General features: G+C 38.3%; 1 protein-coding gene across 5 annotated transcripts in view; it reads left to right on the plus strand.

Moving 5' to 3' along the window:
* The first annotated feature begins 61 nt into the window (after positions 1 to 61).
* Positions 62 to 17,727, plus strand: part of LOC129375847 (uncharacterized) — a 30,502-nt gene continuing 12,836 nt past the window's right edge. For all 5 annotated transcript variants that reach the window (XM_055055186.1, XM_055055189.1, XM_055055187.1 and 2 more), the window contains exons 1-22: positions 62 to 141; positions 1,419 to 1,529; positions 1,812 to 1,968; positions 2,055 to 2,247; positions 2,985 to 3,056; positions 3,480 to 5,319; positions 5,395 to 5,484; positions 6,326 to 6,442; positions 7,029 to 7,185; positions 7,615 to 7,807; positions 7,920 to 7,991; positions 8,265 to 10,077; positions 10,882 to 10,944; positions 11,370 to 11,972; positions 12,049 to 12,125; positions 12,210 to 12,344; positions 12,612 to 12,772; positions 13,617 to 13,803; positions 14,480 to 14,674; positions 15,708 to 15,878; positions 16,464 to 16,669; positions 16,926 to 17,070. In XM_055055186.1, coding sequence (XP_054911161.1) covers positions 1,421 to 1,529; positions 1,812 to 1,968; positions 2,055 to 2,247; positions 2,985 to 3,056; positions 3,480 to 5,319; positions 5,395 to 5,484; positions 6,326 to 6,442; positions 7,029 to 7,185; positions 7,615 to 7,807; positions 7,920 to 7,991; positions 8,265 to 10,077; positions 10,882 to 10,944; positions 11,370 to 11,972; positions 12,049 to 12,125; positions 12,210 to 12,344; positions 12,612 to 12,772; positions 13,617 to 13,803; positions 14,480 to 14,674; positions 15,708 to 15,878; positions 16,464 to 16,669; positions 16,926 to 17,070 — 6,756 coding nt within the window. In that variant the 5' untranslated portion in view covers positions 62 to 141; positions 1,419 to 1,420. The remainder of the gene's footprint in view (positions 142 to 1,418; positions 1,530 to 1,811; positions 1,969 to 2,054; positions 2,248 to 2,984; positions 3,057 to 3,479; positions 5,320 to 5,394; positions 5,485 to 6,325; positions 6,443 to 7,028; positions 7,186 to 7,614; positions 7,808 to 7,919; positions 7,992 to 8,264; positions 10,078 to 10,881; positions 10,945 to 11,369; positions 11,973 to 12,048; positions 12,126 to 12,209; positions 12,345 to 12,611; positions 12,773 to 13,616; positions 13,804 to 14,479; positions 14,675 to 15,707; positions 15,879 to 16,463; positions 16,670 to 16,925; positions 17,071 to 17,727) is intronic.

A 17,727-nucleotide genomic window follows, 5' to 3' on the forward strand; every position in this document is an offset into this window, starting at 1 on the left:
ATTTTCCGGCGTGCGCGGTGACTTAGTTATTTACTTCGGTATTTACTTCGGTCACGTGGTCTTTCAAGACGGGAACGAGAATAAAAATGAAAGCCATAGCTTCTGTACACTAAACAAAGCTATTCTGACACAAAAACAAAGGTAAGTGTTGCTCATTGTGAAACGTATGTCCTCCGTTTCTTGCTCCAATGCCGTTTGGCAAAGCAAGATATGGAGGACATAATTTATGAAGAAAAACTAGTTTGAATTTGTTGTGATTAGCATGCTAAGTAATCAGGTTTGGGAGCAACCCAAAGTTAGCCACACGTAGTGCTAGAGCTTTCTGCAGCAGCACTCAGAGCAGTAAGCATGGTGACCAGGTCGAGAAGCATTGCTAAAATCACACTGGTTTTATTTCTGTTTAAACTATCAGTATTCAACTGCTAATAAAACTTTTATTTGAGGTCATTATTTACTTGAAGCTTTTGTCTGTACCCTCTTGCACTTAGGTGGAATATATTTACTTATTGCACTCTTTCATTTAGCATGTTTTAGTGGCCTGTTAAAAGTTACGACTTTATGTGCAAAAAATACATTTGGGAATTTGGGAATTCATGTCTGATTATTGTAATGAATAAAGTAAGAAGAATGCTTTTTTAAAGCATTTTTTAAATTATGTTTTTTATTTTATTGGTTTTAATTGATTTAAATTGCCACAGATTTTCAGCTTTTAAAATACTGTAGTTGTGCTTATTTTTAAGATATGAAAATCTATAACTTACAACATTACATTAGTTAGTCACCCAGTGTATATTAGGGGGATTAATATAAAACTCTTTTAAATTGTAGTAATGTGTTCTGGTGTTTCCTGAGACAGACTGTGTGCAAACATTACTCACTTTTTTAGGTCACTGTCAGGTAAATATTGATAACACGGTTGTTCCCCTTGTGATGCAACCACTTACAACTATATTTGCCTACTCTTATCAATTGGAAATTACGTCATTTATTTACATTAAAATTGATTTGCTTTCATTTCTTCTTCTTGGATCAAACTACTTTAAATATATACATTACCCAGAGTTTTTATTTGCTGTGTTTTTCAGTAGAATATATTTCTTTTCTAGCACATATTCTCCAACTTGCAAAAGTCATATTTAGGCCTGTCACTGCTGAAAATTTAGTAAGCATTATGAAGAAAACAGTCAGACTTTAACAAAAACAAAACAAATAATTCTGAAATATTTTATTTAAAACAGATTATTGGAAAATACCTACTATTAAATACTTCTCACTAGCATCAAAACATAAACTTTAAAAACTTATGTCAATATGTTTGTTTCCATTCTGTTATATGATTGTATGAAACCGTTCAATACAATTTTAAGAATTCTCCAGTTCCAACATTAAAACACCCCATAAATCTTATTTTTAAATAGTCATGAAAGAGAAGAGAGGGAAACAGACCCCCGAGCAAGATGCCATGGAGCACATTGTTGCTTGTAAAGACAAACCCTTCCTGAAGGAAAAGTTCATTAACTCTTTTAAAGGTAGGAGGTGCATTTCTTATTTATTGTTTAGGTCAGTCTGTAGCCATATCAACAGAATCTTCTGAACTTGGGCCACAGCATTATTTACTGTAAATACAAACAAATAATCACTGACTGTAAGTTGATTAAATGTTCTCTGTCTTAATCTAATGTAATTTTAATTTTATATGTAATATTATTTATTAAATGAAGAATCTTGGTCTGATATTAGTTATTGAAACTATGGACTCCGAAAAGCCCAAATCAACACATTGTGACTTGAGTTGATGATATATTTTCTAGGAAGAGGTGTGTTCACTAATAAAACCATCAAGCCATCTATGTTTGTTGTGGAATATCGTGGGAACAAATTCTCAAGAGGCATCAGATCTGAGGAGGGAGGTGGCGATGCTTTGAATGGTTTTGTTTTTGAATTTTCATGGAAAGGAGAGCTATGGTGGTAAGTTGACTTCCATTTGATTTGAAACATTGGAAATCATTGTCCTGAAGGAACAGAGTTATGATATGATGGTGATTCTCTGGCAGCATTGATGCTTCGAAAGAAGACAACACACTTGGCCGACTTGTGAATGATAATCACATAAGTCCAAACTGTGAAATGAGGAAGGTTGTTTATGAAGGGAAGCCACACTTGTGCCTGTTTGCAGTTGAGGAAATCTCTCCAGGCGAGGAAATAACATACTACTATGGAGAGTCCAGTTATGAGTGGCGCTCAAAGGTAGGTTCATAACAATTAAAGCATCTTCTTAGCTTTTTATTTTTTGATTGCATCAACTAGATGTTTTATGGTTTGTCTAGTTAAGACAAGCTTTGTCTCAGTTTAAGTCTATTATTAATGTTCTCACAAGGAATATAAATGGAGCTCTGTCCCTAAGAAGACCAACAATGTTCAGTTGATCTCCACTTTGATAACAAATGTATTAGAAAATTTCTTTACTGATTAAAATTAATGTTACTCAAAGAAAAGTTCGAAGGGATTCGCAATTTCCTATTTTCACTAAAGCAATGAAAAAACAGGTTCCAAATACCTTCCAAAGGTACTGCTGACAAAGAGGAGGGTAAAGTTCATGCAAATTTAGAAACCAAAACAGATTTTAAGTATTGGGTAAGGAAGCAGACATAAGTACATTTATATATTTTTAAGGCTATGCAACTGTAAATGCACAGACATAAAAAACTATTGTTGTTATGCATCTGACATAGATATGTTAAATTCCTTGTGAAAGACTTTAATGTTGGTAAATCTGCTTTAAACAATTTTGACTTAATTTTTTTATTGCTGTGTGTTGTTTTCATGTCTGTTTTAAACTGCAGCGAAGAAAACAATGTTTTATTTGTTGTATAATTTTTGAAAGTTGAAAATTACTGTTATATAATCATGCTCTCTCAAAAAGCAATAATGTTAATTCTATTTTTATAACCATTTATATATAATATTTCTCATTGCATTTGCAGAAATCTTACTATGGGTTGACTTCTTTAAAGAGAGATGGCTGTCCTTCCTCATCAACACCACGGCCTAAAAGGGTTTGTGAAGAATAAAATATATCATAATTTCTTGATTTTTTTTTTCATTTCAGTTCAAATTTTAGTGTTGTTATGCATATTTGTCTTATACCCGTCCAAATCTGTATAAACATCCTAAATGCTTAAATTGAATATATTTAGAAAGTTTCAAACAATGTTTTTCATTATATTATTTGTCTGAAATAGTTTTTCTGAAAACTATGAATCTATGTTTATCTTAAATCTGTTTGCTGTAGAAATGTGTTTCAAATCTATACTTTAAAATTGAAGTTCAGTAAGACTGAAGAATAAAAAATTGGAAATTGGAAAAGATTCAACAAGCTTTATGTACTGTCCGTATTGTGAAAGATTGGAAAAATTTATAATTTAAAGATGGAAACACTGACAAAAGATTATTCATATGTATCTCTACTGTGGTTCTAGTCAAAGAAGTCACAAATTTCCTACTGTGAGGAATCTTTTGACAATGATGATGAACAACCTGGACCAAGTCGTCGTAGTGTTCGAGCGACTTCTCATTCAGCTGATTGTGAATCTTCTCCGGACCTTACCTTCTGTTTTATGGAGCCATCAGAGGAGGACTCTCCTGATGAATACAAGTCCAAAAGTGATAATGAAATCTGCAAATCCAAACAAAAACGCATGAAAATGTCTCCCACAAAAGACAAATCTTTTACTTCCAAAAACCACTGCTTTGTTTGCAGAAAAGGCATGCACAAAATTTCTCGTCATCTCCAAAAGCATGCGAAGGAAGAGCCTAAAATAGCAGAGGCGTTTTCATTTCCTCCAAACTCAACCGAACGCAAAAGGCTGCTTAACATATTAAGAAACAGAGGAAATTTTGATCACAATCAGGAAGTGCTGAAGAGCAATACAGGAGAATTGAAAGTGAAAAGGCGACCAAAGTCTGGCAACATGAGTTCAACAAGCTTTATGTACTGTCCGTATTGTAAAGCCATGATGACACAATCATTAATGCGTCATCATGTATCCAACTGTATTAAAACTGCACTTTCTGTAAATAATAGCGTCATAAATGACACTGAGGAGTTGGAATCAGTGCACAATGTCCCTCCTGATGTGAAGAAGATACTTTCAGGGATGGTACAAGACAAAGTCGGACTTGTGATTCAAAATGATCACCTTCTGATCCAGCTGGCAAAGTGTTTATGCAGAAAGTACAGAAATGATCCATGCAAGGAGCAGGCTGTCCAAGAGAAGCTGAAGGAAATAGGGGCACTGTTGTTGGATCTGAATAAAAAGAGAATAATAAGCTTTGAAGATGCAATACAATCCAAGAAATTCTCGAGCATTGTCAATTCAGTGAGAAACATTGTGGGTTTTGATCCCATAATGCAGATTTACAGCAAGCAAGGACTTGCTTTCAATTTGGGAAATTCACTAAAGAGGATCGCCAAAATCATTCTTAATGGGGAAAATACCAGTGAAGCAATGAGGAGTTCTGCTAAAATATTCCTAGAAATGTGTGAGAAAGAGTGGGGTGGACTTGTGTTGGACACCTCCTTTTCATCAGTGAGAGGACAAAAAGTTAGACGTCCAGCTGCAATAGCTTTCACACGTGATGCACAAGCTTTCCATTCCTATCTGGAAAGATTATCAGCTTCTGCCACTGAAAGCTTGAAGACATCTGACGATCCTCAAGTCTTCAATGTACTTTCCAGGGTCACTCTTACACAGATTTCGGTTTTGAGCAAATGTACAACTGAGGTTTCAGAAATGACACTGAAGTCTTTCAAGGAGAGGGGTGACTCCACCAAGGTGTTGTCCAAACACTTCATGAAGATAAATATTCTAAGCAAAAGCGGCCTGAACGTCACCATTCTATTAACCTCTGAACTCACTAGCACCATAACTTTGCTGATCAGCAAGAGGCTGGCCTGTGGTGTCCATGAGGACAATCCTTTCTTGTTTGCAAAGCCAGACTTGTCTGTCACAAGCCACTACCACGGATCTCACTGTATCAAGTCTTTCTCAAGCCTGTGTCATGCGGAGAACCCTGAGAATCTCAGGGCTGCCCATCTCTCCAAGCACATGGCAAGAATATTCCAGATTCTGATGGAAAACGACAAGCTTGAACACCTCAATGAACTAGTTGGCCTTGAGATCCACACCAACAAGGAATACTACCAGTCCCCAGAGGTAGCTGTTGAACTTGCTAAAATCTCTAAACTCCTTCTGGCAATGGAGAAAGGAACTCTGGACAGATTCAAAGGAAAATCTCTGGGGGAGCTTGAAATCGATGGTGAGTTTCCTTTGTGACACTCATCTGTCAGCTTGCTAATGAAGAACATGTAGTGAAATGTGCTTTCTGTTGAAGATGAGCTGGAGTCAGATGAGGGGCAGAGCAGTGGTGGAGAAGATGTTGAAAAGAACAATGAAGAATCAGGTTCTCCATGTCAACAGTGTGGTATGTTATAAAATATTCTTTACATTTTTAGTATTTATGCTGTACTCAGCCTGAATTTTCTAGTTTTCATCTTCTATTCATCCAGAAAATTATACTCTGAACAGACTTCTGATTTATAGAAGAATGACCACTGACTTTCTCTTTAACCATCATAAAGCCATGGTATTAACTAAGTAACATTGCAAATTCGCCTAATGCATGCTTACTGCAAGCTAATGAACTTAAATGTGCAAAACATGTTACCACTGTTACACAACACAAAGAGACAATTGTTATTTTTCACAATATTTATACATATGGACAACTGTCATTCAAAGCAACAATGTTTTAAAGTTTATATCAGCTTAACTTATGAATATTTGCATTGTATTCGGCCATCTTGGATTTATTTGCTTCCTGTGTTTATTTCTCAAGGTAACCAAAACAGTGTCACAAAACAATCATCAAAGAGAGTTGTGGGGTGGTTTACTAAATATGTTGTGTAAATTACAAAAGGTAGAATATTTTTCCTTTACTGATATTTAGCAAGCGAAATATATTTTTATCTTTTGTTGACTTTAGGTACATCTCAGTAAGCTGTGGTTAATCACAGCTGTCACAAAACAAAATCAGTCAGTAACTTAAATGAATTGACTGTGTTCAGGGACATGTTTCAGATAATTGAGCAAATTGCAGCAATTATGAGCAACAGCTTCCATGAACTACTTATCAATGATTACATCACTGAGGAATAATGGAATAATATCTGAAGAAAAGAAAATGTATCTGAAAGTGTGTTGAGGTTCTTAACAGTCGTTTCAGGAGCAAAACTTTAATGTGACTAACATGCTGATGTTTGCAGATATTCCAGAGCAGCTCGATGGACAGCTGACTCCGGCTGTTCAGGACGCTTTGGAGCACATAAAGGCTAAAAGAGACAAACCCTTCCTTCAGGAGAAGTTCATAGACTCTGCTAAAAGTTTGTTGTCATGAAGAATAACCAGATTCTTTAAGATAAATCTGAATTACACCTGATGAGACAATCCTATTAAAATCTCATTAATGGTTTGGCACACCTCTGCTAATGCACAAATAGCTGAGCTAATCTTTCATTTAGCACTGCAGTGTTTTTTATTACTTTGAAAAGGTTTAACACACTTACATTCCCTGAAAGTACTTTTTCTGGAAATTTCTAAAAATATTGAATTGACACTTTTTAATTTATTTGCCTGTTTTGTAAACTTTCAGTTGAATAAAGTTTGACATTTGTGCTGAAGTTTTATCTACGGTTAAGAACTTTTAAAGTATTTAAATGTTTATATTTATGCTCTTATTTTGAAGTGGATGAAGGCTGTTTATGCAGCAGTTACACTGTGTTTTAACTCATCATTGACATTTGCTGAATGTCATCAAATATTTAGCTTTTGCTGAATACCATGTTGCTATAGTTCTGTAGTATTAGCATTAGCAGAATACATTTTTATTATTGGCTCTTTAGGGTTAACACAACTAACTTTTTAGTTAGCAGCGCCCACCACTGTTAAAATCTTTGTCTGTTTCTCCAGGTAGAGGTGTGTTCACCAAGGAATCCATTGAGCCATCTTCTTTTGTTGTTGAGTTTCGGGGGAGGATCTCTGCTTGCCAAGAAAGCTCTGAGAAGCAACCTGGAGATTTGTTAAACAATTATGTGTTTAAATTTTCATGGAAAGAAACAAACTGGTGGTGAGTTTTCTGCTTTAGGCTTTTTTTTCAATGTGATAAAACACCAAGAAGAGCAAATTAGCTCTGAAAATAATGAGAATAAATCTTAAAAGACCCACATGTTATCTTGGTTATTATTCACTGATGGTCAAATTATGACTTAGAGAGGTGACTGAAAATTGCCACAGAACCTTTGACATTTGGAGAGCCTTAGGAAACCTCACTGGTTTGAGATGATCTGAACAAGAACTACAAACTTTCACCCTTTTTCAGTCCAGGCTGCTCTCACTCCATTACTGCTGGAGCTCTGTGAATTTAAGCAGAAAATCAGAGGAAATGGAAAATATTCCACAGCCCAATTATACAAGAACGGAAAATTTAGAATAAGATTAGAAGTTGTTGACAAAGTGACAAACTGAAACTAATCCTGTTGGTTTAACTGTTTCTTAGTGTCGATGCTTCAGCTGATGATGGGAGTTTGGGTCGGCTCGTAAACGATGACCACCTTGATCCAAACTGCAATGTAGTGAAGATTACCTATGAGGAGAAACCACACCTGTGCCTGTTTGCACTGAAAAAAATATCAGCTGGTGAGGAGATAACCTTCGACTACCGGAGGTCTTCGTACTCGTGGCGCCCAGAGGTAGATTCGCATTTTACAGTGACACATACGGTTCTCATTTCTGTACATCTTCCGGTTCATCAGTCATCTTGTTAAATTACTTTGTGTTTTTCGGCCATCTGTGTTTTGACAGGATACTAGCGAGGATGTAAATATTCCTGAAAAAGACTTGGAAAAGGATCCAGCTTTCCCCACTGATAATAAAGTAAGTTTTGTACAAGACATAGATGAATATTTATGCAAAAGAACAGCAACAGAGTACTTGCAATAAATATGAAAATCTCATGGTTATGAAGTTTTAACAGATGCTGGGAGAAAGAATCATCTTTTCTGCACCTAGGATGCATTAGCTTGTCACTGATAATTTTCCCATGACTCTGTAACTGATTCTTTCTTCACATTTAAAACATGAATTTGTTGGAAAAACACATCCAACAATATTTTAGGATGTAAATTTCCTTTTCAAAATTCATTCCAGCTTGAGGACTCTGCAGCAGAATCCTTCAGCTCTGCTGAATCCTCCGGAGATGAATACGTCTGCAATGAACAACCAGACAGCGACAACAGTTTCTCAGAGTCTGAACTGCCTGACGGGGCGTCATTCCCTGTAGAGGGAGACGGGTCTCACTCCAGCTCTGACAACTGGGACTCCGACATGCCGACCAAAGCTACTTCCTTGACTGGGAAGAACTACTGTTACGTTTGTGGACGACCTCAGTCAAAAATCTCCCGCCACCTCTTGACCCACAGAGCGGAAGAGCCTGAGATTGCTGAGGCATTTAGGATGCATCTCAACAGTAAGGAGAGAAAGAAACTGCTTCAAAAGCTGCGGAACAGAGGGAACTACAACCACAACCAGGAGGTGCTGAGAACTCGAAAAGGAAAACTTAAAGTGAGGCGAAGAACAAACACATCCTCTATCAAAAACACAGCTACCTGCATCTACTGTAAGCTCTTGTTTAATCGGAAGACTTTATGGAGGCATCTTCAGAAATGTCCTTTGAGGATTTCAGCCCCTCTAGAACGCAAGTCAGGGATCTTAGCATTAATTGCTTCTGGGCTAACAGAACCTGAAAACAGATCGTCGGGTGTGAGGAAGATTCTAGAAAAACTGAAAGAAGATGAAGCTACCTCCTTAGTTTTGAAGGATCCTTACCTTTTGCGGCTGGCTTGCTGTTTGTACTACATGAAGGATGGCAAGAACAAAGACTCTGAAATCAGTCGGAAACTGAGGCAAATGGGAAAACTGCTCGCAACCTTGAAAGAAAAGTCTATAATGAGCATTGAGGAGGCTTTAAACCCCCAAAACTTCAATGTCGTAATTGAAGCAGCGAGGAAAGTCTCAACCATGAGGAAAAACATCAACGCCAAGCCACTTTCAAAAGAAATCAGATACTCACTTAAGAAAGTGGCTGATATAAAATATGCAGTAGCTCTGAGCAACAAAGCAGATAACGAGACAATAGAGGAGGCAAAGGAGTTCCTGAAGCTGTGTGAGAAGGAATGGGCTTCAAATGTACCAATTCGACAGGGAGTACAGGGAGCACCAACTTTACCCTTTATCCAGGACGTTCAGCTGCTGTTTAAGTACATCCACAATTCGGTGAGCTCTGCAGTCTCAATTCTGACCAAGTTTCAAAGCCCACCAGTCTACATGGCCCTCCTCAAAGGGGTCTTTGCATATGTGGGCATACTAAGCAGAAATTTTACTGAGATGTTGTATGTGACCCTGGAGTCATTCCTGCAGTGGAGAGAATCTCGGCCTCAGGAAAATGCTGACACCAAGCAGCCGCTGCTTGACACAGTTCTCTCCAAGCGGCTCATTAAGATCAACATTGTTAACCAAAAGAACCAAAATGTAGTTCTCATTCTGACCCCAGAGCTGCTCTCTGCAATCACCTTGCTGGCGGAGAAGAGAAAACAATGTGGTGTGCCCGACGGTAACCCCTATCTCTTTGGATGGCCGGAGAAATTGTCCATCAACATCTACAAGTGGCAACGGGTCATCTCCATGTTTGTGGGTTTGTGTGGTGCCAAAGGTGGGAAGAACCTAAAGTCTCCGTCATTCCGTATGCACACAGCAAGAATTTTCCGCATTCTCATCTTGAATAATGAGGAGCTCAGCCAGTTAGCTACACTGCTGGGGTGCGATGTTCAAACCGAGAGCGAGTTCTACCAGAACCCGGAGGCAGTTGGAGACATTGCAAAAATCTTGGTGCTGCTGTCAGCTATGGAGGCCGAATGTCCGGCCATATTCCAAGGAAAATCTTTGGAGGAAATTGAAATTCCAGGTATGTGTCCTCCCACCTACCAATGTAAGTAGACTGATAGTAAAGATGATGCACTTTGCTTATTGAAGAGGAAGTTTTTGCTTGATTTCAACAGACGTCCAGGTTACTCAGCGGTGATAATGTCAAATAAAAGTTACTCTAGCTTCAGAACCAGATGAACCAATACTTGATTATTAAATATAAATAAATTCTTATTGCTAAAATACAACACAAAAAATGAACTTGGAGAGATTCAAGAGGCTTAAAGTGTAACTTAGACCCTGTGAAAGCAAAGCCCCGCCCCCAAATTAAGGAGGAGCCTAGAGACACAAAGAGGCGGGGCCAAGTGTGGGGATAGGGGCAGTACTGAGATGGTTTAAAGCCAAATATTGCAAAGTTAAACAAATTTACACAAAAAATGTCAAAATTTGAATAGTAATATAAAGATGGCAGCCTTGTACAGTTTAAGTGCAAAAAACATTAAAAGAAAAAGTTGATTTGGGGTTTATTTACTTTTAAAATTTCAGAAAATGCTTGAAATATTTGGATTTATGGGATTATTCTCGATGTGACTTTACTTGGGAAACCTGGTGGTTCTGAACTTAGGCTTTGGGTTTTGTTGCACTCAATGAATAACAAGTTTTCAATCTTTAAATTTGGTTAATTTACAAATGGGAAAAAGTCAAATTAAACCCAGCCTTTTACCTGTAGATTTAAGGTGGTAGTGTTAGTTTGTAGCTGCTTTGGTTACAGCTACAGAACTGAGCTGCAATTCTAAATTTAGTTTGAGAGCGTTTTGGTAAAACATTGATGTTTTTCTTCCAGGTGAGCTGCCGGCGGTGACAGAGAACAGCAGGAGAGCCACTGAAGCATCTCGTCAGGGGAACGGTGGGTAACACAACGGTCAACTGCAGGTTTTTCTTTCTCTTATTGTTGCACATTAAACAACCTCCTATATGTTGGTAAGCAGTTTTATGCTCTGCACTCATTTAGAAGGAAAGTGGTTAAGCCCTTAACCTGCAGGGGAACGCAGAAGGATTTACCTTTTGGTTTTACGATGATAATCCCAGATATTAACAGCAGCTTCACTTTTAGTCCACGTTCGTCCCTCTTTACTAAACTCCAGCCTTGTTTTGCAGCTTTTTGCTTTCGTGCAAAAAACACTCCCTTGGAGACTTTTCACATTCCTTATCCCTGAAAAAGTGCAGAACTTCAACCACAAAAGCAAATTAAGCTCAGATTTGCTCCAAACACTCCAAACTGCAGAATTGTTGCATCCCCCTATTCTTATAGCTGAAGTTTCTTTCTTTCAGGTGGTTCTCGCTCATCGACAAAGAAGAAAGGTGAAGGTTCTTCCAAGAGCAGTCGAGTCAAAAAGAAGCAGGAAGACGCGGCGGATCGGACTGAAGCGACTCGTGAGAAAAATGAAGCGGAGAAAGAACCGGAGCAGAGCAGCGAGACTCAGACCAATAATCAAACCACTGCAGCTCCTGACAAACAGAACGAGAGTCAGATTTATTTCAGCGATGAAGATGAAGACATGAATGTAGATTTTAATATTGACATAGACGATGATGATGATGACAATGTCAGAAAAGAAGGAAGTAAGGCTGATGATGACTCTGAGGCGAACGCTCAGGATAAAACTGAAGAAAATGAGACGAGTGAAACTGGGAGGGACGACTCCTCTGAAGACACGATGGGACAAAAGAACGAAAAAGATGACGATGTCAGAAAAGAGGGAAATAAAGCTGATGGAGACTCTGAAGCAAACGCTGGAGTTCAGGATAAAACAGAAGAAGTCGAGACGAAGGGTCAGAACGACGAGGCAAATGGTGAAGATGATGACGACGGTGAAGATGAAGAGGACGTCTGGATGGGAGCAGAAAGTGGAGGATCTTCTCCTGTTCGCACAGGTAGGATCTGCTCCAGTGTTCCTGTCATGTTTCAGTTCTAACGTTTCATTTTGTTTTCATTTTGCATCATTTACAGAAGAGAAACGCAGCAACTTTGAGGCAGCAATGAAAAGCATGAAAGTTATAAAGATTTTGATCCGCAAACTGAACATTGTGAGTTTATTTTATGCTTTCTATCAAAGTGCAACATTTCAACTTTACATTTCCTTGCAGCCATCTTTGTTTTGTTTTATGTAGGAGAAGTTGCAGTTTCCTGTCCGGGTTTCACGGTTTCTTCTGAGTGAGAATCAGTCGGTCAAAGATCAGCCGGTGGCTGAAGACGAGCGTCGATCCACATCCACAGAGGAAACCAACAAACAGAGAGACACAAAGGTGAGAAATGAAAACTTTCAGTGCAGAGCGGAGTGAGGAGCCTTAGGAAAGTAAAACATTTATTTATCTGGTTATAGAAATGTTCACCATGATGTTCAGACATTTATAAATGTCAAAGCAACAAACTAAACATTTAGCTCTGAACTAAATATTTAATTAGGAATTAAATATTTATTTGCTAACTGTTGCTGCAGTAAGTCTGAACTGAGCAGGAAGGCACTGAATCGCGACACGAATGAAATGTTTGCTCTCCTGTTTGGTTTTCAGGCTGTGAAGATGAACTGCTCCCACTGTCAGAGGATCATGTCGAAGGGACAAACGGCGTACCAGAAGAAAGGCTTCACAGACGTCTTCTGCTCCAAAGACTGTCTGTTTGAGATGTTTCCTCCCAGCAAAGCAGCTCAGAGGGCCTGTTACCACTGCTTCAGGTCAGGCTGCACATCTGAACTGATTCTTTCCTTCCAGAACATTTAAACTACTTAGTCTGGAATAAATCATCTGCAGGACAAAGTCTTTCACAACAAGCTGCTTGGTCGAGTTTTTCTGTCGATTTCGTTTCTGCAAAATCATTTCTGATGAGTTCATCCTGCTGAAAGAGCTGATTTTAAGAGTTCTGCAGGTTTTTATATAAAATCATAAATTCTCCACTTTTTTCCTTTCCATGTTTTCTTCTTTTGTTTCACAGCAGAATCAATGGAGAGTTTGTAGTTAAAAAGCTCAAAGATCCATTCAAAGACCCAGTAGAGTTCAGAAAATGTCAAAACGTTTGTGATGGTAGGACAGAAGTACGTTTTTCCCGCTGTAGATGTAAGTTCAGATCAGTTTTCTTGTTGCCATTTCTTAATTTATTAAGATGAAGCCGTACATGGATGACATGTTCTCTTGTCTTTTCCACTTATAAAAAAAAAAAAAAAAAAAAAAAAAAAAAAAACTTTACTGGAAACTCTGATCAACTTTCAAAAGTATGGATCAGGGTCACCTCCGTTTGATTAGATTTATTTTTGAAGCAGTTTTTTTCCAAATAGGATGTTTTTTTAATCTAACTTATAATAAAACAGAAATTAAAGTTTGAGTTTTTCCTATATTTGCTTGTTTAGTAGGATTGGCTGCTACATTTCTAATAACATTTAATAAAACCAGCAGCTAAACTTTAATCTCTCTCATCTTCAGTCAAATATGGAACCGTTTTCTGATTATTTTGACCCAGAAATGATTTTGAGTTTTATGTTTTCTGTAGACTTTGTGTTTTTTAATAATCGTCTCTCCTTCCAGGGAGAACCTGCAGCCGCTGGAGCTCATCATGGCCGCCGTGGACCTTAAAGGAACCATGAGAGACTTCTGCAGCACCGCCTGCTTGTGCTCCTTCAGATCCAGCTCTGCTTCTCTCCAGAGAAAGTTCACCACCACGTCCACCCAGACGCTGTCAGCGCTCTGCAGCGTCTGCAGCAAAACCTGCGTGGTAGGATGAGCGTTTCTGATTGGCCGTTTCAAAGGACCGCATATTAGAGCTGTTATAAATAGAAAAATGAGGAGAACATTTCTAGAAAAAACAAGAAAATTTCTGTTTTAAAAGTTGAAAATTTGGTAGAAAAAGCTCAGAAAATTTGAGGTTAATCTCAGAAATTGTCAAGAAAAATATTTAGTTTTAAAAGTTAAATTTCTTTTACTTTTGGAACTGAAAAATGTAAAAAACATTTTAAGTAAAAATTTCTCAGTTTCAAAAGTTGTAATTTACTGTAAAAAAAAACTCAGAGCTTTTCTACAAATCTTGGAAATTTCTCAGTTTCAAGAGTCAAAAATATTTTTTTATCAAATTTAAAATTTTCCAACTCAGAATTTTTTTTCTCAAAAAGTTTTGAGATGAATCTCAAAATCAGAATTTTTTTGTATCAAATTTTCAACTTTTAACACTGAAAATGTCCTTGTTTGTTTTTTTCCTTCAGGATTTTGTATTTTTAGGAGAAATTTGCTCCCTTTTTCCAGAAATGTCTTCGTTTTTTGGAGAACATTTATGAGAGTAATCTAAAAATGTTTGAGTTTTTTGGCAAAAATTTTTTTGCGTCCAGCGGCCCAAAAACGCCGCTGTGGATCTGAGCGTTTTCTGTCCAGTGAAAGCATCTTTTCTGCGGTTCTAGAGCGAGCTGGAGCTGAAGCTGGATGAGCGCCTGCACCGGTTCTGCAGTGTCGTCTGCTTGGACGCGTTCTGCAGGGAGAACCTGGGGATCTGTGAGAACTGCAGCCAGACCTGCAGGAAGAAGCCGCTGCAGCTGCGGCTGGACGAAGGGTCAAAGATCATCTGTGGTCCGGACTGTCTGGAGGAGTTTAAAAAGGTGAAGAGGTTCAGATGGGTGATATGGCTTGGAAATTAAATCTACAATGTTTTTCACACCAGGTCCAATTTTAATTTTATTGCTTTCTCTTCTCAGAAAATAAATTTTAAATAAGAGAAAATATTTTCAAAAAGTGTTTCAATCATATCTTATGTTAGCTTTTGATGGATTCTTAGGGTCAGGCCATGAGAATTTTAGTTTGTTTATAAAAATATGTTGACAATTTTAGCCAAAAAAAGTATCTGCTTGTTTTACAATGAAGAGAAAAAGCTTCTGGATTTATCAGGATTTGACTCAGTTTGTAGTTCTTTCTTTGAAAAAGACTCAGTCGCTTCTCTGATAGTTTTAAAATAATAATTTGATGCTGATTAAGTATTTCTATCAAGTATTATCTGTTAGACTTGAATCAAAGTATAACTTCACAAGATGCTAAATTTTGCTATTTTTTATGCTTAAATTACTACTTTATTCTTATATATAATTATAATTAAAAAAGAAAACAAATCTTAGGTTGTTGTATAATTGACTTGAGTCCAGATAAATACAAGCTATAAAACACACTTGTCTCACGAAATGGCCGCCTTGAGCCTCCAGGAGTTCATTGGTGGAAAAAATCCAGATTTTCCTAAAATCAAAAATTGTGTTGAGTTGCTGTGTGTTCCTGACTGAGCGTCCTGACTGAGCTTCCTGACTGAGCTTCCTGACTGAGCGTCCTGACGGAGCGTCCTGACTGAGCGTCCTGACGGAGCGTCCTGACTGAGCGTCCTGACTGAGCGTCCTGACTGAGCGTCCTGACTGAGCGTCCTGACTGAGCGTCCTGACTGAGCGTCCTGACTGAGCGTCCTGACTGAGCGTCCTGACTGAGCGTCCTGACTGAGCGTCCTGACTGAGCGTCCTGACTGAGCGTCCTGACTGAGCGTCCTGACTGAGCGTCCTGACGGAGCGTCCTGACGGAGCGTCCTGACGGAGCGTCCTGACTGAGCGTCCTGACGGAGCGTCCTGACGGAGCGTCGTTCTCGCTGTGGTTCTGCAGAACATCCTGGCGGCCCAGGAGTGTCCGGTGTGTCGAGCTGCTCAGCTGCCGTCAGACATGGTCAACCACAGAAACAAGGAGAACGCCGTGGATCTCTTCTGCTCCCGCTACTGTGTGAAGTCTTTCAAGGCGTTGCCCGCTGCGGACCAGAACCTCAGAACCGTGATTCCGGTACAGTTTAAACACGTGTCAAACCCAAGGCTGGGGGGCCAAATCCAGCCCGTCACAGCTTCTTATGCGGCCCTGTAGACCCCAGAGAAGAATTGTGAAAGGGTGCGCTTAGATATAATTTTAGCAATCAGATGAAAGCATTTTTAATATGTTTACTACCAAATAACATCAATCAGTCTGTTCAGTTTTTTCACACAAAATTAACAGATTAAAAATGAACAAATTAATAAATTATTACCACTGATACATAATTGCCAAATTTTATGCAAAATGATTCTGACTCCTACCAGCAGGTGGCAGTATTTAAAAACAAAAGATGTTCCATATTACTTAATTTAAAGAAGTACTTAATGAATACAGAGACAACTATTTATTAATATATTAAGAGTTTAAAGGGTTTTGTTAATGCATTCTGTCACAACCGGCCCTTTAAGAACATTCATGAATGAATTATTATGAGTTGCAGCAATAATTAATTCCCCTTTGGGATCGATAAAGTAATTTGAATGATCTTGATGACTTTGAAGCCTTTGCTTCAGCGGTTCAGGCGACTTCAATGTGAAAGTCTTTGCTGTGAATGTGCAGCAGCGTTCTTCCCCTGCGGACGACACGGCCAGACTCATCATCGCCAGCGACGCCGCCGCCTGCTGCGGCTGCAGGAAGCGGCTGAAGCGAGCGTCTGCGGTTTACCACCTGAAAAAAGCAAAGCAGCTGTTCTGCTCGGAGGCGTGCGTCACTGAAAAGCTTCCCCAGGTCCAGTTCGACACCAGCAAGTGTTACAGCTGCCTCCAGTAAGTCCAGGATGCTTCAATTATTCTCAAATTTATTCTAAAGTATTTAAGATTAAATACGACATCTGTATGAAAAAAATGATTTCATACAGAAATGAAGAACAGTATATTTAATACCTGCTTAAATGTTGTTTGCATACACGTATACTACATAACAGTAAAATACCACTATTTTATACTACTATTGGAGGTTTTTATTGATGATACATCCTGGAATTTGCTCAATATAAAGTGAATAATTCCTGTTTGCCTTCAGGTTGATCACGCAGCCTCAGAAAGTGATCCTGGCTCCGGTGGATGATTCAGGAACGATGAAGGAGCTCTGCAGCGACGCATGTCTCACTTCTGTCAAGTCCAAGATGCTTCTCTCCAACTGCAAGCTGTGTGGCAAACACCGTCCTGTAAGGAAACGCTGGAGGCAGCGAACGAAGCTAAACCAAAGCAAACGAGCTCCTTCAGTGGCGCTTTGTTCAGCTGACATGAGATCACAAGTCCAGCAGCTTTTAGAGCTTTTTTTAAATGGGAGGAAAGATGGAGTGAATTTGGCAATGATGGCAGAAATTTCCCAGTTTCCCAGTTTTTCTTGGAAAAACTAGAAAATTTCTGAGATCCGAAAGTTTAAAATTAGAAAGAAAAGAACTCAGAAATTTTTATTAATCTCAGAAATCTTCTTGAAAAAGTGAAAAATGTTTGATTTTGATGGCTGTTGTTGATTAATGGAGAAAAGTTTACATTTTCCCTTGAGGGGAACAACAGACACACTTCTCTCTGTTTCACATATTTTATTCTTTTATCTTTTATTTCTCTATTGAGCAATCTAAGAGGTTATATTTTATGAATTTATCTAAGTTTAATAAAGTTTGAAAAACACATTTTTATGTTTATTTAATACAACTGATGAAGCATAATGTTAAATTTGTTTTTTATTCCTTTATGTTATGGAAGATGTTTGACCCTCGTGGCACAAGAAGAGGGACGTTTTTCAGTGATTCACTCGTTTATTGAATCTGTCACCTGTTAATAAGACAAACAGAAACCAAAGTCACTGTTGATCTGTG

This window comes from Poeciliopsis prolifica, unplaced genomic scaffold, assembly GCF_027474105.1.
Source record: "Poeciliopsis prolifica strain line A6 unplaced genomic scaffold, Auburn_PproV2 SCAFFOLD041, whole genome shotgun sequence".
Lineage (NCBI taxonomy): Eukaryota > Metazoa > Chordata > Actinopteri > Cyprinodontiformes > Poeciliidae > Poeciliopsis > Poeciliopsis prolifica.